The sequence below is a fragment of the Neoarius graeffei genome, chromosome 22 (assembly GCF_027579695.1).
Source record: "Neoarius graeffei isolate fNeoGra1 chromosome 22, fNeoGra1.pri, whole genome shotgun sequence".
Lineage (NCBI taxonomy): Eukaryota > Metazoa > Chordata > Actinopteri > Siluriformes > Ariidae > Neoarius > Neoarius graeffei.
In genome coordinates this window covers 58114710-58137636 of record NC_083590.1, presented here as the reverse complement: position 1 = coordinate 58137636, position 22927 = coordinate 58114710, and the positions used below count along the sequence as shown (strand labels likewise).

The following is a 22927-nucleotide window of genomic DNA, read 5'->3' as shown; positions in this document are numbered from 1 at the left end:
TGTTACAGAATGTCTGCCATTCTCTCCAGCCACTCATGTGTTTTCTTCTGAGACAAAAAAAAAACAAAAACGCAAGTGGTTGTGTGACTGAGAAACCAGAAAGCACAAACTCCTCTGTCCTGAAGACTTTCCCATCATGGGGAAATTTAATGACTGATACCTGGATCTTCTTCCATAAATGTTAAATAAACATGCCCTTATGTCTTCACCACATTAAAAGATTATAGTTGTTTTTTTTCTTCCACCCATTTCTCTCTCCAATGTGGTCACCTGCTGGTATCCACCCACTAGCCAGGTCTCTCTAACCATGTGAGTGAAGGCCAACACGTGATTCCTCCAAGACATGTAAAGCCATCAAACGCCTTGTAACAAGTCCATGATATGGATTGAGTACAGAAGCACGGCAGGCGGGAGATGATATTTACACACATGCTTATTTTGCCTTTTCAGCTTCACACTCGCCGATTTTAGGACACGGACATGCGTGCACATAGTTGTGTTCTGGTCCAGGGAGCTCTCTTCTCTTTGCTCTCCTCCTCCTTTTCTATCCTCCACTGTCACTGCAACACACACAAAACATTAATTGACAATAGGTGTAATGACTTTGCCACTGACCTTCATTGGCCCCGCCCTCCATTCACAATCTGACACTTGGCCATGCCCTCACTGCCACATACCCCTGCCCAACTCACTGGAGCCGTCCAGACTGCAGCATACTCCTCCCCCCCAATGAGACAGGAATTCTGGCACTGCCATCTGTGCCCCCGGCTTGTGGACCACCTCAAATTTAAACGGCTGGAGGGCGAGATACTGATAGGTGATCTGCACATTGGCATCCTTCATGTGGTGGAGCCACTGGAGGGGTATGTGGTCTGAACAGAGGGTGAAAGGGTGCCCCAGCAGGCAGTATCGGAGAGTGAGGACAGCACACTTGATGGCCAAGCACTTCTTTTCGATGGTGCTGGACTTAATTTGATGCATTGAGATCTTGCGGCATTGAGATCTGACGCATCCATCTGCAAAATAAAGGGGAGAGAGAAGTTAGGGGAGTGTAGAAGTGCCCCCCCCCCAAACACACACACAGTGCAGCTTTTACCTTTAGTGAAAACCTGTTGACTGCTCCGTCCACTGGACCGGATCTGGTGCTCTGTTTTTAATGAGATCAGTCAGTGGGCTGGTGACATCTGAATAATTAGGTATGAACTATGGTAGTAGCCAGCCATCCCTGGAACTGTCTCACCCCCTTTTTGGTCTTGGGGTTTCGGGCAGGCTGCAGTCTTGTCAATTTGGGGACGCATCTGCCCACAACCCAAATGGAAACCCAGATACTGTACTTCCACCCGCCCAGTTGCACACTTTTTCAGGTTAGCTGACGCAGAGGGAGCGTGGGGGCAGAGGATCTTGTCCATGGGTTGCTGGAATGTAGCGGGTGCCCCAAATAACCCAAAAGGAAATATGACAAATTGGCGTAATCCAGACAGTGTAGAAAAGGCTGTTTTCTCTCGGGATAGAGGAGTCAAGGGGGTCTGCCAATATCCCATTGTTAAATCAAGTGTCAGATAAAAGCGAGCGGCACCTAATCGATTAAGCAACTCACTGCGAGGCATTGGGTATGTGTCAAATTTAGACACCGCGTTGACTTTTCTGTAGTCCACAAAGAACCAGACCGACCCATTGGTCTTGCGACCCAGGATTACTGGGCTGCTCCAGTCACTGTGCGACTCCTTGATTTTGCCCATTTCGAGCATGGTCTTGAGTTCTTCCCGAACCACCTGTTGTTGTTTGTTGGTTTTTTTTTTTTTTTTTCTTTTGTTTTCAGGCAAGCGGTAAGGGCGGCTACACACCACCCCGGGGGCATTTCAGTGTGGTGTTTTATGAGGTGGGTGCAGCTGGGAAGGGGGTGATAACATATCAGAAAATTCCTTTTGCAACCTCCGTGAGTTGGGCCGGTGTGAGAGGTGGTCTCCACAAGGGACCGGAGCGGTTTGAGTCATTATTTTTGTTTTTACCTCTGGCCCCAGCTCCGCCTTCTCTGGAGCTACCAACGCCAATGCAACAGGGACCTCTTTGTTCCAACGTTTTAACAGGTTGAGGTGGTATATTTGCAGTTCCCCACCCCTATCCGCTTGCCTCACCTCCTAGTCGATGTCCCTGACTCGCTGTGTGACCTCAAAGGGCCCTTGCCACTTGGCAATTTGGAGCTCGACGTGGGTAATAACACAAGTACCTTGTCTCCCGGTATCAACTCTCTAAGGCGCGTGCCCCTGTCGTACAGCCGGACATGATGTTCTTGTGCCTGCCGTAAATTCCCTTGAGTTAAGTATGTGGAGTTTTGTGCGCAGGTCGAGAACATATTGAATTTCGTTTTTACTCTGTGAAGATCCCTCCTCCCAATTTTCTTGCAGCACGTCCAAAATGTCATGTGGCTTATGCCCATATAATAATTCAAATGGTGAAAATCCCGTGGAGGCTTGCGGGACCGCTCATACTGCAAATAACAGTGGCTCGAACCATTTATCCCAATTATGTGCATCTTCACTTACAAATTTCTGAATTAAGTTTTTGAGTGTCTGGTTGAATCATTCCACTAAGCCATTTGTTTGTGGGTGACAGACGCTGGTGCGGATAGATTTAATTCCCAATAACCCATACAGTTCGTGTCGTTTGCGTGACGTAAATGTAGTGCCTCGGTCAGTCAGGATTTCTTTCGGAATCCAGACTCAGGAGATAACATGGAGGAGTGCCTCTGCAATACTGCATGCTGAAATATTGCAGAGAGGCACCATTGACGCATGACGCAGAGTCTCATCTCGTGACTGCTCTAATGAGAAATCCTTGAGGGAATCCCGGAGAGATGGAGGAGGGGCAAGCTGCTCCTCACTCCTCTCATCGCCCTGATGTGGTGCTGAAGTAGATGGCTCTGTGACTGCTTCCCCAGTCAATGCCACACCAGGATCTCCTCGTGATGTACTATTGCAGGACCCACCCTTTACTATGTGTTCCATTAAGCCTTTGAATCCCTACCAATCAGTTCCTAAAATCAGCGAGTGGGTGAGACGAGGCTTAACCAGCACCTTTCTTCTATGCTTTTCTCCCCTAAATAGAATGTGGACGGACACTAATGAGTAGTTGTGAATATTTCTGTGCACACAGAACCTTCATCACTTGCCCAGTGCCTCACATTGCATCAACCTTTGTTTGATTGAGGTCTGATTACTGCCGGAATCCACCAACGCGTGATTTGTACTGTATCCCCTTGAACACTTACCGGTATACGATGCGCTCAGGCCCGGTGGTCTCTGGCGTGTTGGGGATTCGGACCACAGCTCCCACCTCCATTGCGGAGCACTGACTCTGGAGATGTCTGGGCCCCCCGCAGTGCCAGGACACTAGCCCAGGTTTCTCCTCTGTAGCGGCATTATGGGCATCACTCACGTCGTGGGGGGACCGACATGGAAAGGGAAGATGGGCCCCTGCCTCCACCTCCTCGTTGGGGGAAGGGGAGAGGAGAGAGAAAAAGGGAAGAGGTGACGCATCCACCTGCCGTCGGAACTGCCTCCAGATGGTCCTTCGCCAGCTTGATGGCTTGATCCAGCGACGCCGGGTGATGACACTGGTCCCACTCCGCCATTCCTTTCGGAAGTTGCACAATGAACTGTTCCAGTGTCACCAGGTTGATGATCCCCTCGGTGTCACGGTCATCTGCCCTCTACCACCACCGGCAGACATCCCGGAGCTGTTGGCCAAATGCAAATGGCTGGCCGACCTCCTCCCATGTCAGTGTCAGGAAGCACTGGCAATGTTCCGGGGAGTGGCCAACATACTGCAGGATGGCTCACTTCAGGTCGGCTTATACGAGTAGGCTGTTGGCGGCGAGCTGTGCCTCTCGAATCAGTCACAGAAGTAGGCACGCCATGCGCTACTTGACCGGCCACTCTCATGCTTTGACTGCTTGCTCAAAGACTGCTATAAAGGATTCGAGATTGTCGTGAGGGTGATGTAGGGATGGTCTGCTGTGGTGGTGGTCGAGGACCCCACCGATGCGAGCAAGTGCCAGAAGGCCTGGCGGTCTTCCTGCTGGGCCAGCATCAAGACTTGGAAGCGTTCTTGCTTCTTCCGTAGAGTGATCACTGCTTGATGCTGGTTCTGCTGGGCAGTAGCAAGGGCATGGATGAGATTTTTGAATGGCAGGGATTCCATGTGGTGGTTCCTTTCCGTACGCCTGGGCTTCAGCACCACTGTAACAAGTCCCTGATGTGGGTGGAGTACAGAAGCACGGCAGGCTGGAGATAATCTCTCTCACTTATTTTGGCTTTTCAGCTTCACACTCGCTCGATTTTTAGGACACACACGCAGTCGTGTTCTGGTCCAGAGAGCTCTCTTCTCTTTGCTCTTCCCCTCCTTTTCTATCCTCCATCATCACTGCAACGCACTCACGCGCACACAAAACATTATTTGACAACAGGTATATTGACTTTGCCACTCACCTTCCCCAGCCCCGCCCTCCATTCACAAACTGACACTTGGCCACATCCCCTCTGCCATACTCCTCTTTTCCAAATGCAGCCCATGCTGTGTCACAGGATAGCAAAACACACCTGGAGGAAAGTGCTATGTGCTCTCTTCCCCACATGCAGGAGCTCGCAGAAGACCCCAACTGGCTGTGATTTAATACGGGCCAAAGAGTATGCCCTTCAGCATGACCCTGGAATGGGATGTTCAGTAAGCACATATGGGTGTGAGAGACAGGAGTCCAAATATTTGTATATGGATTTAGGGGCATCAGTGGCACAACTCCAGGGTCTTGGATTCAATTCTAAGCTCGGGTTGCTGTCTGTGTGAAGTTTTGCAAGTTCTCACCAATGCTGACGGGAGTTCCTCTGGGTCCACTGGTTTCTTCTTCAGCAAATAGGTTATGCTTAAATTGCCATTAAGTGATTTTTTTTTTAATTAAATACGAATCCGAGATGTATGGCATTGGGGAAAAATGCCTAGATCTAGAAATGCCAGAATTGTCAGCAAGCTCAAATAGAGAGGTGTGTTGGGCTACTTACTTACTTACTTACTTACTTACTTACTTACTTACTTACTTACTGTGTGGACAGTTCATTTTGTTTGTACCTGCATGTGATTTTCATAACAAATTTGGGATATTCTGTTTCCCAGAAGATAAGCAAACAAGTAACCGAATTTAAAATGAGCATGAGCCTGACCAGGCAAGTCCTAAGAATACTGCAAATACATCATACAGTGCCACAGTCATGTTAATGAACATTTGTTTTATTTTGCCCTGCAAGCTTCATACCTGACCACTTGTTTACTCCCACAAGGAAGTAAAAAAATTCGTATTCGTGTACCTTGTTATCCTGTGTGATCTCAGTCCTGATGGACACCTCTCATCTCAACTGTTCAGTAAACCTTACTGGCAAGCTTTTTTTTGAATAATCTTTATACAGTACTAACATACTGTATGTGGTCTTAGATATACACACACATTTGGGCCTCATTTCTTCCTGTTGTGTTTTCTCTACTCCCAGACTGCGAATTTTGCAAATCCTTCTTCCTCAACAAATGTGAGATTCATGGACCGCCCCTCTTCATCCCAGATACTTTTGTTCCCATGGGAGTCCCTGACCGAGCCAGACAAACTCTTCCTCCTGGGCTAGAAATCCGGAAGTCCAGTATCCCTGATGCAGGCCTTGGAGTGTTTAATAAGGAGGGTACTGTTCCAGTAGGTGCACATTTCGGACCCTACCAGGGAGAGTTGGTAAACGGAGAGGAAGCCAGGAACAGTGGAGACTCCTTGGTTGTGAGTTTGTCATCAATTTATTATAAAGATTGTATATTTTTAAGTAAGAAAATATGATGACTAGATGAAGGTATCTCCAATTAATATCAGTTTCTTCTGGTCAGTGATGTGTGGAGTAGTGGTGTAAATCACAATGCGATCCTACATCAATTTTTTTTGTCAGTGTGGTGGAAATTCACCTGTTAATAATAGAATTACTAGTGACACCTGAATAACGGTCAAGCAAATATTTCTTTATTGTATAATTCATCCCTCTGGGGTTGAGAGCTCCATCGGCAAAGCTCGACAGGTTTAGAATGAATAGATCATGTATTTCAGTGTTTTCCACAGACCAGGTAGCAATTTGTGGTGCTCCACTGTGCCGATGACGGAATTGTGCGCGGTGGAGTTGGGTCATTGGGGTGTATGCAAAGTGTTTACAGCTGGCGGTGTTCAAACACAGTATTTTTCTTCAGAGTCACCTGCTGGGACTATTTTAAAGCTTCAAGAAGCATTTGAGATTATTCAGTTCAATCTAAATTCTTTTAAGTTCTTTAAGAGAAGACAGCTAAAACAATTTTTACCAGAACCCTGCCTGGTTTCATTCCTCGACCCAACTTTACATTACAGGGCAGGCCATTAGTTTGCTGGGCTTGATGTTGGTGGAAAACCTGTCTTTTTAAATTTATGAAAATTACTCACCAAAATTGAAGTTAAAGTTTAGTTTTTACCTTAGTTTTTTGCCTTTTTGGTGGCAATCTTTCAATCATTCTTTAGTTGACATTCAAGGAATAAAGTGAAAAAAAAACAAGCTGGAGGTTTTTATTTTAAATATTGAACTCAACACTTACCTCAACCAATACTAAAATGAAATAATAAATAGTATAATGTAACAACAAAATAATAATAAAATATCATAATTAGATGTAAGAAACCACTTCAGGTAACACCAAGGCAACTAACAATACTGAAAAAGCATTACCCTAATTGGTGCAAAGCCTGCATGCCCTATCAGAACATTTAATTCTGCATGGCTTCCTGAAAAAAAACTCAAGTGCCCTATCATAAGGGAAGTCATTGGGTTCGGAACCATTTATGGAGATTCGTAAGCAGGCTGCCAGGTGTTCCCCTTGGAGCCTATTCCTGAGGTCTGTTTTAATCGATGGATAAAAAAGTACATTTTCTTCATCTCATTATCTCTAGCCGCTTTATCCTTCAACAGGGTCGCAGGCAAGCCAGAGCCCATCCCAGCTGACCACGGGCGAAAGGCGGGGTACACCCTGGACAAGTCGCCAGGTCATCACAGGGCTGACACATAGACACAGACAACCATTCACACTCACATTCACACCTACGGGCAATTTAGAGTCACCAGTTAACCTAAGCTGCATGTCTTTGGACTGTGGGGGAAACCAGAGCACCCGGAGGAAACCCACGCGGACACGGGGAGAACATGCAAACTCCGCACAGAAAGGCCCTCGCCGGCCCCGGGGCTCGAACCCAGGACCTTCTTGCTGTGAGGCGACAGCGCTAACCACTACACCACCGTGCCTCCCATTTTCTTCATCAAAGCACTAAAAATTTCCATTACATCAAAAAATATACAATGGCATACTGAATTTCTATGTGCTTACCCTATTCATAGCTGAGAAGTCCAGTGCAGTGATGGTTTATCTACTTCGCCAATAAAGCTAATAAAGATATTTCTTAAAATATTCAGATTTTATGCTTCAGATAGCATCAAGTAGGCATCCCCGCGAGTATAACAACATTTTATTTAGGCTAGTGGGAAATCCTTATTTATTGTGAATGTCAAGCCATTATTAATAACTTGCATGAATGCTGAAGCGGGATAAACGGGATAATGCAATAAGGCCGGTTCCTCGTGTCAAGCTGCTACTGTATGCATCAAAATTGGTTTATAGCCTGACTCAGGGATGTCTGTTTCCTGTAAGCCAAGAAGGCTATGATAAAGCTCATCACGAGCACGACGTAGGCTACCTTTTAAAATAAGGGGTCGGAAGGCGAGTTGGGAAGGCTGCGTTATTCAGGGATGAGAATGAAAAATGTAGGTGCATTTGGTAATTATTAAGTGATCTCATTAAATCAGTTTCATTAAATCTGAAGGTTAATAATTAAATTGAATCAGTCTCATTTGAATCATACCATTGAATCATTTAAATTGAATCAGTCTCATTAATTAATACCATTAATTGTGGTGCTTAATAATAAATTACCAAACAGCTAAATTATGGTGAGGGCAAGCCACCCTTTTCCGGTCGAGAACCATGGCCTCGGACTTGGAGGTGCTGATTCTCATCCCAGCCGCTTCACACTCGACTGCAAACCGCCCCAGTGCATGCTGGAGGTCCTGGTTTGAAGAAGCCAACAGGACAACATCATCCGCAAAAAGCAGAGATGAAATCCTGTGGTTCCCAAACAGGATTCCTTCCGGCCCCTGGCTGCGCCTAGAAATTCTGTCCATAAAAATTATGAACAGAACCGGTGACAAAGGGCAGCCCTGCCGGAGTCCAACATGCACTGGGAACAGGTCTGACTTACTGCCGGCAATGCGAACCAGACTCCTGCTCCGTTCGTACAGGGACCGGACAGCCCTTAGCAAAGAGCCCCGAACCCCATACTCCCGAAGCACCCCCCACAGAATACCACAGGGGACACGGTCGAATGCCTTCTCCAGATCCACAAAGCACATGTGGACTGGTTGGGCAAACTCCCATGAACCCTCGAGCACCCTATGAAGGGTATAGAGCTGGTCCAGTGTTCCACGACCAGGACGAAAACCGCATTGTTCCTCCTGGATCCGAGGTTCGACTATTGGTCGAATTCTCCTCTCCAGTACTCTAGAGTAAACTTTCCCCGGGAGGCTGAGAAGTGTGATTCCCCTATAATTGGAGCAAATTCTCCGGTCCCCTTTCTTGAAAAGAGGGACCACCACCTCAGTCTGCCACTCCAGAGGCACTGTCCCTGACCGCTACGCGATGTTGCAGAGGCGTGTCAACCAAGACAGCCCCACAACATCCAGAGACTTGAGATACTCAGGGCGGATCTCATCCACCCCCGGTGCCTTGCCACCGAGGAGCTTGCAAACCACCTCAGTGACTTCGGCTTGGGTAATGGACGAGTCCACCTCTGAGTCATCAGCCTCAGTCTCCTCAGTGGAAGACATGACAGTGGGATTGAGGAGATCCTCAAAGTATTCCTTCCACCGGCCGACAATGTCCCCAGTCGAGGTCAACAGCTCCCCACCCACACTGTAAACAGTGTTGGCAGAGTACTGCTTCCCGCTCCTGAGGCGCCGGATGGTTTGCCAGAATTTCTTCAAGGCCGACCGATAGTCCTTCTTCATGGCCTCCCTGAACTCCTCCCAGTTCCGAGTTTTTGTCTCCGCAACTGCCCGAGCTGCAGCACGCCTGGCCTGCCGATACCCGTCAGCTGCCTCAGGGGTCCCGGAGGTCAACATGGCCCGCTAGGACTCCTTCTTCAGCTTGACGGCATCCCTTACTTCCGGTGTCCACCACCGGGTTCGGGGATTGCGGCCACGACAGGCACCGGAGACCTTGCGGCCACAGCTCCGAACAGCTGCGTCCACAATGGAGGTAGAGAACATGGTCCACTCAGACTCAATGTCCCCCGCCTCCCTCGGAAGCTGGGAAACGCTCTCCCAGAGGTGGGAGTTAAAGACCTCCCCAACAGAGTGCTCGGCCAGACGTTCCCAGCAGACCCTCACCATACGTTTAGGCCTGCCAGGTCTGTCCAGCTTCCTCCTCCGCCAGCGGATCCAACTCACCACCAGGTGGTGATCAGTTGATAGCTCAGCCCCTCTCTTCACCTGAATGTCCAAGACATAGGGCTGGAGATCAGATGAAACGACAACAAAGTCTATCATCGACCTCCGACCTAAGGTGTCCTGGTGCCACGTGCACTTATGGAGCCCCCTATGCTCGAACATGGTGTTCGTTATGGACAAACCGTGACTAGCACAGAAGTCCAATAACAAAACACCACTCGGGTTCACTCGGGTTCCTCCCAACCACACCCCTCCAGGTGTCACTGTCATCGCCCACATGAGCATTGAAGTCCCCCAGTAACACAATGGAGTCCCCAGTCTGAGCACCCCTCAGTACCTCTCCCAGGGACTCCAAGAAGGCCGGATACTCTATCCTGCTATTTGGCCCGTAGGCACAAACAACAGCAAGAGCCCTCTCCCCAATCCGAAGGCGCAGAGAGGCGACCCTCTCGTTCACTGGGGTAAACTCCAACACATGGCGGCTGGGCTGGGGAGCTATAAGCAAGCCCACACCAGCCCGCCGCCACTCACCATGGGCGACTCCAGAGAAGTGGAGAGTCCAGCCCCTCTCGAGGAGCTGGGTTCCAGAGCCCAAGCTTTGCATGGAGGTGAGCCCGACTATCTCTAGCCGGTACCTCTCAACCTCCCGCACAAGCTCAGGCTCTTTCCCCCCCAGCGAAGTGACATTCCATGTCCCAACAGCTAGCCGCTGTGTCCGGGGATCAGGTCGTCGAGGCCCCTGCCTTCGACTGCTACCAAATCCACACTGCACCAGTCCCCTACTGCTACCTCTGTGGGTGGTGAACCCACAGGAGGTCGGTCCCACGTCACCTCTTCGGGCTGAGCCTGGCCGGGCCCCATGGGCAAAGGCCCAGCCACCAAGCGCTTGCATACAAGCCCCAACCCCAGGCCTGGCTCCAGGGTGGGGCCCCGGCTGCGCCATACCGGGCGACGTCACGGTCCTTGATGGTTTCTCCATAAGGGTTTTGGTGAACTGCTCTTGGTCTGGCCTGTCACCTAGGACTTGTCTGCCTTGGGAAACCCTGACAGGGGCATAATGCCCCCGACAACATAGCTCCTAGGATCATTCAAGCACACAAACCCCTCCACCACAATAAGGTGGCAGTTCTAGGAGGGGTCACCTCAACATGTCTTTTACAATCATTTAAGCCACCATGGGCAATGCTGAAATCACTGTTGCAAACCGTACATCGCGCGAAACTGTCATTATTTTTTACCCTTATTAGACAGGGAGATTCTTTAGTGTAATCTGAGGTGAAGTGGGGTTTGTATTTTCGTTTTTTGGGGCGCGCGCTCTCTCTCTGCCATGCCGATCCTGTTGGCTGCACTGACTCAACTGAAAACTTCGGTCCTCGAGAAAAGAGAAGCCCGCCCACACTGAAGGCTGATTGGCTTATTTTGCTAAGTAACCCAATCAGGATGCTCTTTGTCTCGTGCACTCTGTCATATGCGCTCTCTCGCGCGCTCCCTAGTGCACTCCGTCATATGCGCGAGGCAGACGTTGTTTCGATTGGGAATTTTTTTTTTCAAAATCGCGAGTCTGATTGTGTGGCGCTAGGAATCCATTGTGTGGCGCTGCGCCACACAATGGTCTATGTATGGGAAACCCTGTATTTAGATAAATATCTTGGATTTTTTTTTCGTACAAGCATGACAAACATATTGACAAACTTTATAAGTATAAAGGAGAAAAGTGGCAAACTTAGATCATCAAAACAACCCTCGTGGCTCACCTTCAGGAAATCCACATGGACAGCTGGCACTGTGAACAGATCATCCTTCCACCCAACATGCTACCAATACCTTTCCTTGGACATCAGCCCTCCCAAGTGGAGTGAGGTGGTAACAACTGTACATCGGTCAAGATCTGCATTGTCCTCTGGGCCCAACAGAGTACCATACAGGCTTTACAAGAATGCTCCAGATGTTTTACAGTTCCTGTGGAGACTGATGAAGGTGGTTGTGGCAGAAACAAGCAATACCCACAGCCTGGAGGAGGGCAGGGGGTGTCCTAATTCCAAAGCGAAAGGATTCTGCTATCATCAACCAGTTTTTGTTAGGACTGGGACTGTTTTGGCCTCTAGAGGCCGCTCTTATTTCCTTTGTTTGGTCATGTTTGTTTCGGCCTCTAGAGGTTGCCACTGTGTTCTGTGTTTTGTGTTTGTCTTATTGCCTGTTTCCTGCCCCGCCCTATCCTTAAGTAGTTTGTGTATTTATACCCCTGAGTTCAGTCCTCTTGTCACGGAGTCTTTGTGCTGTTATGTTTAGCTCCAGTTACCTCTGTTCCGATTTCCTCGCCTGTGTCTTTGTGGTTTTTGTACTTTGCTTTCTTTTGGACTTTTTGGACTTTGTGTTTACCATTTTGGATCCTCTGAGCGTTTGTATTTTTGCCTCTTCTTTTTTGGTTTTTTGGCTCTTTGTTTCTTTGAACTTTTGTTTTTTTCCTGGTTATCTTCTGAGCGTTTGGATTATACTTTTGTTTTTGCCTTGGATTATATATAGTGTAAATATTGTAAATAAACCTTTTGATACTTTTTCTACTTCCGCCTCACGCCTCTGCATTTGAGTCATCCCCCTGGTGGCCTAATGGGGGTTTGCTGGATTATCACACCAGCGAACCAGGTTCGAATCCCAGCAAAACCCTAACAGAAAGACTCCGTCATGACCGACTCAGCAGAGGCTTCTTCATCTGTCTACCCGGCCAACATTCAGGGAATGATGGCTGCGTTAACACGCCTCGGATCCACCATGGACACTCATGGATGGACTCTCGCAAGCCAACGTGAGACCCTTGCTTGCCACGAGGTACTGCTTCTTCAGATTGGGAGAACCCTGGCACAGCTGACTTCTCTGCCCCCATCTCCTCCGCCTGATTCTGCTCCTGCTCCACCATCCGCTCCTGCTCCAGTGCCTCCTGCCATGCTGCCTTCTTCATCTCGCGAACCCAGCCTGCCTGCACCAGAGTGATATGACGGCAAGCACAGTGAGTGTCGAGAGTCCTTACCCAGTGTCAACTCACCTTTGAGCTTCAGCCTACCACCTACACTACGGATCGCCGCAAGATTGCCTTTGTGATAACCTTGTTAGCTGGTAAGGCGCGAGCCTGGGCTACTGCTATCTGGCAGAGACAGGGACCTGAGTGCTCTGATTTCCAGCTGTTTACTGAGGAGATGCTGCGTGTCTTCGATCAAGCAGACATCAGTAAAGACACAGCCAGAAAGCTCATGTCCATCCGGCAAGGGGGAAGCGTTGCAGACTACGCCATCTCATTCCGGACGCTCGCAGCAGTAAGTGGATGGAACGAGACTGCCCTGGTGTCAGCCTTCCACCATGGTCTGTCTGACCCCATCAAAGACGGTCTGGCTTCTATCGGATGCCCAAGTGACCTCGAAACACTGATCTCACATTCTACTCGTCTGGACAACAGGATGAGAGAACGTCGCCAAGTCCTGAGCCTCTCCGGCCTCCCTGCCTCTACCTGGAGCCCGTCTACCTCCTCCAGTGACTGTCCAGAACCCATGCAAGTGGGCCGTACTCGCCTCTCCGCATCTGAGAGGGAGCGCAGAAGGAGGGAGAAGTGCTGCATCTACTGTGGCAAGCCTGGTCACTTCCGAGCATCATGTCCCGAACTCTCGGGAAAAGGACCGCCCCGTCCAGTCGAGGGAGGGTTGTGACGGGGCCTACCCTCTCTCCCAGACTCCCTGGCCAAGGAATCTACATCCCGGTCTCCATCTCCTGGGGTGAGTCTGTCCACTCTTGTCAAGCTTTGTTAGACTCAGGGGCGGCCGGAAACTTTATGGATATTCACTTCGCCCAAAGTATCAATGTCCCGACTGCACCTCTTGAAGTCCCACTGTCTGTGTCTGCCCTGGATGGCCAAGCCTTAGGTGACGGAAGAGTCACCCAAGTAACTTCTCCAGTCTTCCTCCAGTCTCAAGGTCACAAGGAAGAAATATCCCTGCACCTGATTCCTTCACCAGAGTTCCCAGTGATTCTAGGCCTTCCTTGGCTTACCCGCCACAACCCTCGCATAGACTGGGTAACAAGCCAGGTTGTGGAATGGGGCCCTGCTTGCCATGCCTCTTGTCTGCTCTCTAGCTCTCCTGTGTCCCCTGCCGAGCCTCCTGATCTCACCGAGTTATCTCAAGTTCCCACAGAGTACTGGGATCTTAAGGAAGTTTTCAGCAAGAGCAGGGCCGCCGTTCTTCCTCTGCACCGTGCCTACGACTGTGCCATCGACTTGCTCCCTGGGACTACCCCTCCTCGTGGCAGACTGTTTTCCCTCTCTCAGCCAGAACGCAAGGCCATGGAGGAATACCTCAAAGATGCCCTGGTCTCTGGGTTCATTCGACCCTCCACCTCACCCGCTGGTGCCGGCTTCTTCTTTGTCGGCAAGAAGGATGGGAGGCTCTGACCATGTATTGACTACAGGGGCCTGAACAAGATCACTGTGCGCAACCCCTATCCCCTTCCGCTGATGTCCACAGCATTCGACCTGCTCCAAGGTGCCACCGTTTTCACCAAGTTGGACCTACGGAATGCATACCACCTCATCCGTATCCGACAGGGAGACAAGTGGAAGACTGCCTTCAACACCCCGTCTGGGCACTATGAATACCAGGTGATGCCCTTCGGACTCACCAACGCACCAGCTGTTTTTCAGGCCCTAATCAACGACGTCTTGAGGGACATGATTAACCTGTATGTTTTTGTCTACCTCGATGACATCCTTATCTTTTCCAAGACCATGCAGGAGCACCGCCACCATGTCCGCCAGGTTCTCCAGAGGCTGCTACAGAACAATCTGTTCGCCAAGGCCCAGAAATGCGAATTTCATGTTCCCAAGGTCTCCTTTCTGGGTTTTATTGTACGGACAGGCCAACTCCAAATGGACCCAGCCAAGACCCTGGCCGTCCGGGACTGGCCCACTCCCAAGTCCGTCAAAGAGGTTCAGCGGTTCTTAGGATTTGCTAACTTCTACTGCAAATTTATCAGGAACTTTAGTTCTGTAGCAGCACCCATGCCGGACCTCACCAAAGGGACAGGTGGATCTTATGTCTGGTCTCCTCAGGCGGAAAAGGCGTTCAGTGACCTCAAGGACCGCTTCTGCACGGCACCCATTCTGGTCCTCCCGGACACCTCCCAACCATTCATCGTGGAGGTGGACGCCTCGGACAGTGGTGTCGGCGCGGTGCTCTCTCAACGTTCGGAAGGAAAGCTGCACCCCTGTGCTTACTTCTCCCACCGCCTGAGTCCTGCGGAGTCCCGGTACGATGTGGAGGATCGAGAACTGCTAGCGGTCAAACTGGCCCTTGAGGAGTGGAGGCACTGGCTGGAGGGAGCGCAACATCCATTCCTGGTTTGGACGGACCACAAGAACCTGGAGTATCTCCAGCAAGCCGAGACTGAACCCACGACAGGCTAGGTGGGCCCTGTTTTTCAGTCGGTTTGACTTCACCCTATCGTACCGCCCCGGCTCCAAGAACACCAAACCTGACGCACTGTCCAGGCTGTTCTCTGCCACTAACAGGGAGAGTGAAGTCGGGCCTATCATCCCTATATCCCGGATTGTGGCTCCTGTCCGCTGGGGTATTGAGGAGACCGTTCGACAAGCTCAACGCCGGGACCCCGATTCTGGGACGGGGCCACCGGGCCTCCTGTACGTCCCTCGTCAAGTCCGGGCCAAGGTTCTTCAGTGGGGTCACTCTTCCCCTCTCACCGCCCACCCGGGAGCTCGGAGGACCCTGGACTTCCTGAAAAGATGCTTCTGGTGGCCTAACATGGAGAAGGAAGTGAGGTCATTTGTCCTGTCCTGTGAGGTCTGCGCCAGAACCAAGAACCCGCGACAGTGTCCCCAGGGTCTCCTGCATCCTCTGCCTATTCCCCGGCGTCCCTGGTCCCACGTGGCGGTCGACTTCATCACGGGTCTCCCTGAGTCTCAAGGTAACACTGTCATATTGGTCATAGTGGACAGATTCTCCAAGGCCTGCCACTTTATTTCACTGTGCAAACTCCCCTCTGCCCTTGACACTGCTAAATTGTTGTTCACTCATGTCTTCCAAGTTTTTGGTCTCCCTCAGGACATCGTCTCTGACCGGGGGCCCCAGTTCTCCTCCCGAGTATGGCACGGCTTCTGCAAGAGCATCGGGGCCACTGCCAGCTTCTCCTCTGGGTTCCACCCCCAGTCCAACGGCCAGACGGAGAGGCTCAACCAGGACCTGGAAACCACCCTGCGAGGCCTGGCTATGGATAACCCGACATCGTGGAGCACCTGGCTGCCATGGGCAGAGTACGCCCACAACACCCTGCAGTCATCGGCCGCCAAGCTGTCGCCGTTCCAGTGCCAATTCGGGTTCCAGCCACCTCTGTTCCCGGACCAGGAGGAGGACGCTGGGGTGCCCTCAGTCAACCATTACGTGAGACGGTGTCGCAAGACCTGGAGCAAGGTCAGGAGGACACTCATCCAGACCTCCAGTACCAACCAGACTCAGGCCAACCGCCATAGGAGACCTGCCCTCACTTTCCGCCCTGGGCAGCGGGTTTGGCTGTCCACCAAGGACCTTCCGCTGTGGGTGGAGAACCGCAAGCTTGCTCCTCGCTACATTGGCCCCTTCAAGGTTGTACGCAGAGTTAACCCTGTCTTCTATCAGCTCCAGTTACCACGTACGCTAAGGATCAACCCCACATTCCATGTTTCCCTGTTGCGGCCCATACTGACATCCACGTATGTCCCTGCCCCTAGGAACCCCCCGCCCCCCCGCATCTTCCAGGGTCAGACTGTGTTCATCGTGCGCCACCTGCTGGACTCCCACCGGGTTCGCAGGGGCCTCCAATATCTTGTGGACTGGGAGGGCTATGGCCCTGAGGAGCGCTGCTGGGTCCCAGCTCGGGACATACTTGATAAAGAACTTTGTCGGGACTTCCATTCGGCCCATCCTGATCGCCCTGGGAACGTCAGGAGACGTTCCTAGAGGGGGGGTCCTGTTAGGACTGGGACTGTTTTGGCCTCTAGAGGCCACTGTTATTTCCTTTGTTTGGTCATGTTTGTTTCGGCCTCTAGAGGTCGCCACTGTGTTCTGTGTTTTGTGTTTGTCTTATTGCCTGTTTCCTGCCCCACCCTGTCCTTAATTAGTTTGTGTATTTATACCCCTGAGTTCAGTCTTCTTGTCACGGAGTCTTTGTGCTGTTATGTTTAGCTCCAGTTACCTCTGTTCCGATTTCCTCGCCCGTGTCTTTGTGGTTTTTGTACTTTGCTTTCTTTTGGACTTTTTGGACTTTGTGTTTACCATTTTCAATCCTCTGACCATTTGTATTTTTGCCTGTTCTTTTTTGTTTTTTTGGCTTTTTGTTTCTTTGAACTTTTGTTTTTTTTCCTGGTTATCTTCTGAGCCTTTGGATTATACTTTTGTTTTTGCCTTGGATTATATATAGTGTAAATATTGTAAATAAACCTTTTGATACTTTTTCTACTTCCGCCTCACGCCTCTGCATTTGAGTCATCCCCTTGGTGGCCTAGTGGGGGTTTGCTGGATTATCACACCAGCTAGCCAGGTTCGAATCCCAGCAAAACCCTAAGAGTTTTGCCACATCAGTCTTTTGAACATTTGAAGGGAAGGTTTTCTTCAGCATTTTGGCTCACAGGCTGACAGCCTACCTACCTCGAGAAGAACTACTACTATATAGAGATCTTGCATGTGACGTCACAGCCGATCCAGATTGTAACAGACGCCATCTTGTCGGTCAAACGCCATATTTCCGCCTTCTACTTCTGGTTCTACTTCTGCTTCTACTTTTACCTTTTCTTTTGGAAAACACTACTATATACAATTCTACTACAACGGCTGCGGCTACAAGCTCTCCCTACCTGTGCACCTTTTTTATGTTTTTTGTGTGTATTTTTGCGTGTTGTTCGTCTGTACCGTGGACTTCAATATCCACTACAACCGTATGGACTTACTGGACATTGGTTTCCAGCAGAAAATGATGGTTTGTAGCGATTTCCATCGCATGCACAACATTCCGGACGAGATAGCGAGATCAGCTGGGTCTCCATGGATTGTTATCGGGTCTGGCAGGCGAAGGAGGCGGCGTCGGGAGAGGAAGCAAAAGCGAGGCTGCAGAGCCGGCCTGTTGATGAAGCTCAGAAAACAGCCACTCAAATATCCACTGCCAAGCCTCTACCTCTCCAACTCCAGATCCATGGTAAACAAGACAGACGATTTGGAATTACAGCTGGAATTACCTTATTCTATTCTATAATCGGCTGGTCAGTGCTATACTCGATACTACTGATATATCTAGTATCAGTACTAGTAATACTTAAGTGACTTACCCGTCCAATGAGGATTGTTATTTTCTTGTTTAAAAGATGCCACATCTGAGGGCGGCTGACAGATCCTGAATTTCTGTAAAGATATCTGTCCAGAGATTTATAAGCACACAGTGCTTCACCACTGAACAGTGAGGGAAAGTTAATGAGGTAATTATACACATCTGGGTATTCCGCTGGCAGTTCAATATCCACTGACACGGTCATGAAAACTACGTCCGGTAAGCGATAAGGGTCACTAATCTGTAGGTCGTTTGTTTTAGACATATATCTAATTATCTGTTCATTAGAAAAATGAACCGTGTAGTCCGTTGGTTGAAATTGATCCATTTAGTATACGAGTGCAGCAGTATTCAGCTGTGTTTTTTACCGACAAGATGGCAGCTGTTTACATTCCGGTCACGTGACTGCAAGATCTCTATAGACATGTCTGTTTAGAAGGCGGGGATCCCAGGCTTCTCTGGGTGTTTGGAGCATGTAAACATGATCTGGCATCAAATCCAAGCTGCCAAAAAAGATGGAAGAGACCTCCATGTTGTGTTCCTGGACCTAGTCACTGCCTTTGGCTTAGTTCCTCACAATCTCCTTTGGTCTGCTTTCAGTTACTTCAGTGTCCCAGAGCCCATCACAGCCCTAGTCAAATCCTATTTCCAGGACATACAGCTTTGCCTTACAACTGATGAATTCACTACAGCATGGCAGTGTCTGGAAATTGGCCTCATGGCAGGATGCACCATCTCCTTGCTAGCTTTCACCATGGCCATGGAGGTCATCATCAGGGCCTTTCGGTGGGTGGTAGGAGGAGAGCAGCTCAAACCTGGTCTCCGACTCCCTCCTATCAGGGCATACATGGATGATATGACCATACTTACAACAAGCAAGCCCTGCACTAGGTGACTACTGAAGAAGCTTCAAGAGAACATTGAGTGGGCTAGAATGAAAATAAATCCAAGCAAGTCCAGGAGCATATCAGTCGTCAGAGGGAAGTTGTTCTAGCAACGCTTTTACATTGGTGAGGAGCCCATACCAACGGTGGCAGAGAAACCTGTTAAGAGTCTTGGACGCTGGTACGACACAACCCTCAAAGATGCAGACCAGATTAGGTAGGATACCATCAGTGGCCTGGAGAGCATTGACAGGTCCTTTCTACTGGGCAGGTTGAAGCTCTGGTGCTTTCAGCTCTGTCTCCTCCCCTGGCTGTTGTGGCCCTTGACCATCTATGAGATCCCACTCTCCAAGGTTGAAAAACTGGAGAGGCTGGTTAGTTCATTTGCGAAAAAATGGCTTGGTCTCCCCAGGCGCATTACCAGCACAGGCCTGTATGGGAAAGGTATTCTTGAATTTCCAGTATCCACTCTAACAGAGGAATACAAGTGCTCCAAAGTTAGGCTGGAAAGGCACTGGGATGATTATAGTGCTCTTCCATGATAGTGGGACTGTGTGTGTGTGTCAAGCAGAGTCTGAAATAGATGCACCCAGCTATGGCCCTCCCCCTAAGACCATCTGGGTCAGGTGCTTTATGAGGGTGTACTCTGGCAAGACAGCCAGCTATCTCTTCCTCAGTAAAAATAACTGCATGCTAATCAGGGCTGCATATATAGTCAGTTGAAAAACTGGAGAGGCTGGTTAGTTCATTTGCAAAAATATGGCTTGGTCTCCCCAGGCGCATTACCAGTACAGGCCTGTATAGGAAGGGTATTCTTGAACTTCCAGTATCCACTCTAACTGAGGAATACAAGTGCTCCAAAGTTAGGCTGGAAATGACAGACAGAATCCCACGATCCTTATGTTGCCTGAACAGCTCCCATTCTGGAAACTGGAAGAAAGTGGACCCTTTCACTAGCTACGCAGCAGGCAAAGTCATCCCTTAAGCATCAGGACATCATTGGTCATGTGCAGCAAGGGAGAGGAGGCCTTGAGCTTGGAGAAAGCAATATATCCTGGCACAAAGCAACACCATCACAGCACCAAGGTCTTGTAGTTGAGGAGGTATGCCACCGAGAACAAGCAATGAGGTGCGCAAAGGCCGCTTCTCAATCAAAGCAAGGGCAGTGGATGTGATGGGAAGGGTTGAGAAAAGAAAATTCTCTTGGAGGGATCTGTGGAACATGGAAGCACATCAAAGCAGCTTCGTCATACGAGCCACCTATGATGTCCTGCCATCTCCAATCAACCTCAACCAGTGGTACGGAGAAGACCATACATGCCCCCTCTGTCAGTCTCCGGCCAACCTGAAGCACATCCTGGTGTGCTGCAAAATAAGCCTGAAACAAGGCTGTTACACCTGGTGACACGACCAGGTGCTGAAGTGCCTTGTATCAATGCTGAAGACCAGGCGGACATCCATCAATGCCCTACCTCCTCCTTCATCAGCCTATCGCTCATCTGCGATTAAAATTTGTCAGTGCAGGAGCGAAATATGACGAAGCCCATACATCCAAGCCACACATCGGCCAGCTAGGTGGGGCGCGAGTCTGGAAGCTATCGGTGGACTTGAACCAGCGGGCCTGCTTCGCAGCTGAGATCGCCGAAACAAATCTCAGACCAGACCTTGTGCTTTAGTCCTCTTCACTTTGTTCCATTTACATAACAGAGCTGACCGTGCCCTGGGAGGATGCTGGGGAGGAGGCATATGAGCGCAAAAGCTTGAAGTATGCTGAGCTGGCAGCTGATGCTGAGCAACGTGGCTGGAAGGCTAGGGTCTGCCCAGTTGAGGTCGGCTGCAGAGGTTTTGTTGGTAAGTCAACCACCAGGCTGCTTAAGGGCATGGGAGTCAGAGGTCAAGCCCAATGGCAAGCCATCAAAGCCCTTTCCAGTGCCGCCGAACAGGCCAGTCAGTGGCTTTGGACTAAGAAGAGAGACATCACCTGTGCCCCCAAATAACAGCCGCTCCATTAGGGTGAATAGTGAGAGTTAAAGCAGAGGGGGGCACACCTGGGATGCCAGATTTCACCGATGAGCCCTCTGGAGGTTTTGTGGGCCTATCATCGAAACACCTAAGAAGGAGGGTGCCCACCTGATGACCCCAATGAAGCTTTATTCCTCTATATTCCACCCAAATACCATTAGGGCACCCACCTGGAGAACCTCAGTTTGCACATCCCTCCCCACCAGTGTTGGCTCAAGTAGGTGCAATCTGCAAGGGATTGTACCAACTAGTCCTAAAATAGAACTATACACTTTCCTATGTGCCCACTACCAAATAATATTAGTTTTTTCAATTACCTAAATGAGATGAAATAAAAAAAACTTGTCACCTTACTCAATCACATCGGAGTCGGAGTGCTGAGCTCCCACTTGCGCATTCGTACAACCCCGATTCCAAAAAAGTTGGGACAAAGTACAAATTGTAAATAAAAACGGAATGCAATAATTTACAAATCTCAAAAACTGATATTGTATTCACAATAGAACATAGACAACATATCAAATGTCGAAAGTGAAACATTTTGAAATTTTATGCCAAATATTGGCTCATTTGAAATTTCATGACAGCAACACATCTCAAAAAAGTTGGGACAGGGGCAATAAGAAGCTGGAAAAGTTAAAGGTACAAAAAAGGAACAGTTAGAATCTGGAAGAATCTCTGTGCGTAAGGGTCCAGGCCGGAAAACCATACTGGATGCCCGTGATCTTCGGGCCCTTAGACGGCACTGCATCACATACAGGCATGCTTTTGTATTAGAAATCACAAAATGGGCTCAGGAATATTTCCAGAGAACATTATCTGTGAACACAATTCACCGTGCCATCCGCCGTTGCCAGCTAAAACTCTATAGTTCAAATTAGAAGCCATATCTAAACATGATCCAGAAGCGGAGACATCTTTTTTGGGCCAAGGCAAATTCAAAATGGACTGTGGCAAAGTGGAAAACTGTTCTGTGGTCAGACGAATCAAAATTTGAAGTTCTTTATGGAAATCAGGGACGCTGTGTCATTTGGACTAAGGAGGAGAAGGATGACCCAAGTTGTTATCAGCGCTCAGTTCAGAAGCCTGCACCTCTGATGGTATGGGGTTGCATTAGTGCGTGTAGCATGGGCAGCTTACACATCTGGAAAGACGCCATCAATGCTGAAAGGTATATTCAGGTAACTATTAGTGCTTTAGATGTAAGAGATCTAATATTTAATAGCCCCACCTTTAGATCAAAGGTGCTGGCAGCGGCTGTACAATCAGCATGATCTAATTTTTTATTGATTAAGTCAGTGTTTCCCAACCTTTCTTGAGCCACGGCACATATTTTACATTCGAAAAATCCCACGGCACACCACCAAACAAAAAATGTCACAAAAAGTATATATAATGAAATATGATCATCTAGTCTCAATTTACTTACTCAGTGTGAAACCTGGGCCTGTTTAGTTGCACACAAAGCTGATATACTCGCAGGAATTGAAGAAAGATGCACACGAAGATCTTCCTCAACAGCTATGAGTCACTCTCCTTTTTTAGTTTTTATAGCAGTCATGCTTGAAAAGCCCAGCTCACATAGATAGGTTGTGGAAAATCACCTTTTTTGCTTTCTTCTGACCTCTACTCATATTAGGGCCTTCATCTGGGTCAGAATTTTCTCCAGGACCCAGTTTGGATTGTGTACTTTTTCTTTTCAAATATTTATCCATCACTGTCACCACTGTCACACCCGAAGCATTACTAATTCTGTTGTTTGAATGTCAACAGGTAGATCTCATCTCTAGCCGCTTTATCCTGTTCTACAGGGTCGCAGGCAAGCTGGAGCCTATCCCAGCTGACTACAGGTGAAAGGCGGGTACACCCTGGACACGTCGCCAGGTCATCACAGGGCTGACACATAGACACAGACAACCATTCACAATCACATTCACATCTACGGTCAATTTAGAGTCACCAGCAACAGGTAGATACACAGGTTAATTAGTTACCTGCTGCCATCTAGTGGAAGAGTATTTAATTGTTCTGCCTGTCACTATACATTGCTGGCATAGATGAACGAAGACAAAT

General features: G+C 49.2%; 1 protein-coding gene across 9 annotated transcripts in view; it reads left to right on the top strand.

Annotated features, from left to right (window-relative positions):
* LOC132870994 (gastrula zinc finger protein XlCGF26.1-like) overlaps window positions 1-22927 on the top strand; it is a 110981-nt gene that overhangs the window by 59363 nt on the left and 28691 nt on the right. For 8 of the 9 annotated variants that reach the window (XM_060905104.1, XM_060905098.1, XM_060905097.1 and 5 more), the window contains one exon: window positions 5538-5809. The exons of the other annotated variant lie outside the window; for it this stretch is intronic. In XM_060905104.1, coding sequence (XP_060761087.1) covers window positions 5621-5809 — 189 coding nt within the window. In that variant the 5' untranslated portion in view covers window positions 5538-5620. The remainder of the gene's footprint in view (window positions 1-5537; window positions 5810-22927) is intronic. 9 annotated transcript variants of the gene reach the window in all.